The 4,116-nt window shown below is 30.0% G+C and overlaps 1 protein-coding gene across 1 annotated transcript; it reads right to left on the bottom strand.

The window, feature by feature from the left end:
- Positions 1–1,714: 1,714 nt before the first annotated feature.
- LOC116853717 lies at positions 1,715–3,627 on the bottom strand. Its single transcript, XM_032834885.1, has 6 exons — positions 3,367–3,627; positions 3,133–3,234; positions 2,934–3,011; positions 2,619–2,873; positions 2,212–2,323; positions 1,715–1,958 (listed from the first exon to the last, which is right to left on the bottom strand). The coding sequence occupies exons 1-4, from the start codon at positions 3,482–3,484 to the stop codon at positions 2,800–2,802; spliced, it is 372 nt and encodes a 123-aa protein (XP_032690776.1). The 5' UTR covers positions 3,485–3,627; the 3' UTR covers positions 1,715–1,958; positions 2,212–2,323; positions 2,619–2,799.
- Positions 3,628–4,116: the final 489 nt, after the last annotated feature.

Below are 4,116 nucleotides of genomic sequence, written 5' to 3'. Positions count from 1 at the left end.
GAGAGAGAGAGAGAGAGAGAGAGAGAGAGAATCAGAACAGAGAAAAGGCCGGCGATCAAGGAGACGGGAGCTTCTTCTCTTTTGCGCCAAACACGCGACACGTTGATCGTGGCCGAGGTATCACTTACCGATTGCCATTCTCGCGAAAACGGTTCGATCCAAGTGCCCGAGGGGCGACCGGCGGAGACCAAGTCGAGGACGTGGCGACGCTCTGCACTGCCGCCAGCGGAGACGACCGCCGGCGAGGGTCATTGACAGACACATCACCCGGGCCATAGCGAGCGGGGGAGCACCGAATCTGTAAGGCTGACCATTCGTCTTGACTTATACCGTAGTGTCGTCTCGTCCCGATATAGGACCGTCTTGCCCGAGTAGAGGTGGTCGCATACCGTTCGCGAAAATTGTATCGGTCGTGGCTAAATACTACCGTTTATCGCACTCACCGATTACATCATTTGACCATACCGGGACGTACGAGTATCGGAGAAATAAAGAGTAATTACACCAACGAACCCCTTGATTTATAATTGGTAACGAACCTTACCCAATACCCACCCCACCTCCGACTCAAACTAACAGAGAGCTACCGGTCCCGCGAAATTTCCGATTCAATGACAAACGACTCTCGCGTCTCATTTGGTGACAAGTAGTTGGTGAGGAGGTGCGGCCTTACCGCATCTGGCGCCCAACTTTGCGTTCGAAATTTTGAGTCGAGATTCGGAAGCCGCGGTAATTTGCCGACGAAGCGGACAGGCGACTGTCCGCTCGTACCGATAAGAAAAGTCGTCGCAGCACAGAACAACACTTTCCTGAAAATAGTCGCCTATTAGGCGACGCAGCATACAGCATTCAGTTTATAATGATTCCTTTTAAAGACAACGGACATTTAACAAATGCACAAATTACATATAACACAAAGTTATCTCAAGCAAGAATGATAATTGAAAGAGCTATAGGCTTATTGAAAGGAAGATTTCGGAGTTTTTTTGGATACATTGCCTATCAGAAGAACCGATTTAATACCGAACTATATAGTTGCATATTGCATTCTACATAATATTTGTTTAAATTACGATGATTACATAGATGTGCCTGTTATTGTGCAAAATGAATGTCCACAAAATGTAATACAAGATCTGCGAGAGGAAGGTGTCGAAAAACGCAATACAATAATGTATTATTTACAAAATGAAAATTTTAATTTGTAATAAGTTATCTAGAAAGGTTATGCAGAAAATAAAGTTATAGAAAAATTATTATATTTTTCATTATTATTCTTTACTTTTAAATATACAAAATTTTCAGCGTTTAATAAAGTACAATAGAAATAATGTTATTATTATATAAATACACAGACATTGTAAAACATTAATATAATAAAAAAATATATTTATGCATTAAACATATTTATTTTTCTGATATCATTTTTTTTACAAACTTCTTTTATAATTTTTGTATTTTAATTAGTCTTTATTATATATATATATATATATATATATATATATATATATATATATATAATCCTATTATTTATAATAAACTTAAAGAAAAAATCACAATTTCATCACATAAAATTACACATGAAATAAATTAAACAAAAAAATATCACATTCTTATTACATGAATCATGAAATTTCATGAAACAAATATACCCCAGAATAAAAAAATTCGGTAATACAGGATATATGTTTAAATAAACTAAAATACGCAGCAATAATAGGATTATTTAATATATTTAAAATATAACAGTAAAATTAAATTAAGTTTAGATTAAAACTTATAACGGTAATACATATGTTATTTGTCAAACATCTTTGTCATTAAGTTTTCCATGTTTCTTAGATAGGCCATTTTTTCTTCATGTCTTTTCTGAGCACTTTTTTCTTTTTCTTCTTTAAATTGTATAGATTTTTCAAAATAATCTTCTACAACATTAGTAATTTTTCGTTTCTTTGGCACTACAACGAAAAAAGTAATAATTAGAGATAAAAATGATAACAAAATATAAAAAAAAATTTTAATATTGTTTACATATTTTATATAACTTTTTTTACGATTCTAATCATTTTTAAAAAGTAAATTATACAAAATGAGTCCTAGACTTGTTCAATATATTTATAAATATATTATAAAATGAGATCTAATCATTGCATTTCATAATTTTATTATATCTTATTATATTTTATTATACTTTATAGTAAATTATGATACCTTCTGGACTTTCTGAATTATTTTCTATATTGGTTTTTGTAATAGGAACATTAGACCCAGCTATTGCTTGTGGTTCAATCCATGGTTTTGTATCAAATATCTCGTGCATGATCTAAAATAAAAAAGATGTTCTTAGTTCTATAATATATATTTCATTAATAATTATAAAAGATATAATAATAAATAATTACAAAATAATAATACACTTTATTCAAAGTTACTAGTCAAAAAATAATAACACTACTTAACTTCTTATATGATTTTGTAATAATTTATTATGCATTGCTATTTTATAATAATTTATTGTTACAATTTGCTATTTTGTAATTATTTATTACAAAACAACAATACACTATAGTCTTAATGATAAATAATTGTGATTTCTAAAATTCTAATAAATAATATACCTCATAATATTCCCACTGCTTTCTACTATTTCCTGATTTTTTATTGTGATCTGTAACAGACTTATATGTCCTTTTTAAACTTTGAAATTTTGTTGTGCATTTCGTAGGAGATATTTAATATCCTGCATGTTACATTTTTTTGGATAATATGCTCCAGCATCGTTTTGTTGAAATTTTAGGATTAATGAAGTTTGCCATGTTCTTTATATGTATTTATAAGCAGCATTGTTTCTGAACGGGTCCATATATGTTGATCTAGACAAACGGAAAAAATTTTAGTGTTCTTTCTTAAAAATAATCTTTATTTTAATTTACCTTTTAACTCAAAAGTTGATTTGTTTTCACTACAGCTTGGGTCGTTTATATTAGCAATTACATCCATGTCTGTATTTTCTATAAAATATTAATTTAATATTAGATTCAGAGAAATATTTTTAATTAAACTTTTTATAATATTTAGGAATAAATTTTCCAATCACAAATAAATCAATAATAAACATGAATATAATTTTACCTGATTTTGATATAACTCTTTTCTTTCGATTTACTTCCATAGGATTTTCTTTTTGCTTCTTCCTTTTTGCTTCTTCTAATAAGGCGTATGCAAATTTGTGATCTGTTAATATTTACAAATAAGGTAAGAACAATAAATAAATATTAAATTAATATACAATTAATTAGTAATTAATAATATATAGGTTATGTCAATTTCTATGTAGATATTTTTAAAAATTATAAATGTACATACCATTTCTTACTTTCTCGGCGACTTCTAACGACACAATTATTGAATATTCAACATTACTTTCCGCATCAATTAAAGTTAATTTTTCCGATTCCATGTTTCGTATTGTACTCGCCATCATGCTGTAGCTGGCTTACCTCTATAGGCTGCGTTCCGAAACTCACTGTCAGTACTTGCAGTACTGCAAAGTCGTTCCGAAATACGTCGCAGTAAACTTTCAATGTACTTTCGTTAATACGTGACGTCATATATTTTGACGTAATTTCCTGCTTTCGTTACTGCGGCTGGCGAGGTAAGACACCAGCAGTGAAAAAATGGCGGCGCTCTGTGATGAGACGTTAAGCCTCATATGTTCAGAAAGTAATAAAATATATAGTGTAACAGTTAGTCGTGAAGATGCTGAAAAAGCACGTACAGGTATAAGTTTGTAATAATCAATAATTATTTTACTTTTATAATTATTTTATTTTTATTTTATTTTGTTTATTTAATTTAGGATTTAATAATTTAAATAAGAATTGAAAAGTACTTCGTTTAAGTCTGAAACAATAAATTCCATTTTCTTGATATTACTTTTTTTTTTTAATAATCAATGGCACATTTTATCATATTTCTTTTACATGCGTTTGATGTACATTAGGTAAAAATTGTATATTGTTTTCTGTACCGAAAGTGCATTTGAAATTCCTCGTCTGTATACAATGGTATAACACTTTCAACATAGTCCTTGCAACGAAAACGTGGAGTCAAATT

Source organism: Odontomachus brunneus, unplaced genomic scaffold (genome assembly GCF_010583005.1).
Source record: "Odontomachus brunneus isolate Ranch 3 - 2012 unplaced genomic scaffold, Obru_v1 Obru_scaffold_495, whole genome shotgun sequence".
Taxonomy (NCBI): Eukaryota; Metazoa; Arthropoda; class Insecta; order Hymenoptera; family Formicidae; genus Odontomachus; species Odontomachus brunneus.
This window is presented reverse-complemented; position numbering and strand designations above follow the sequence as displayed.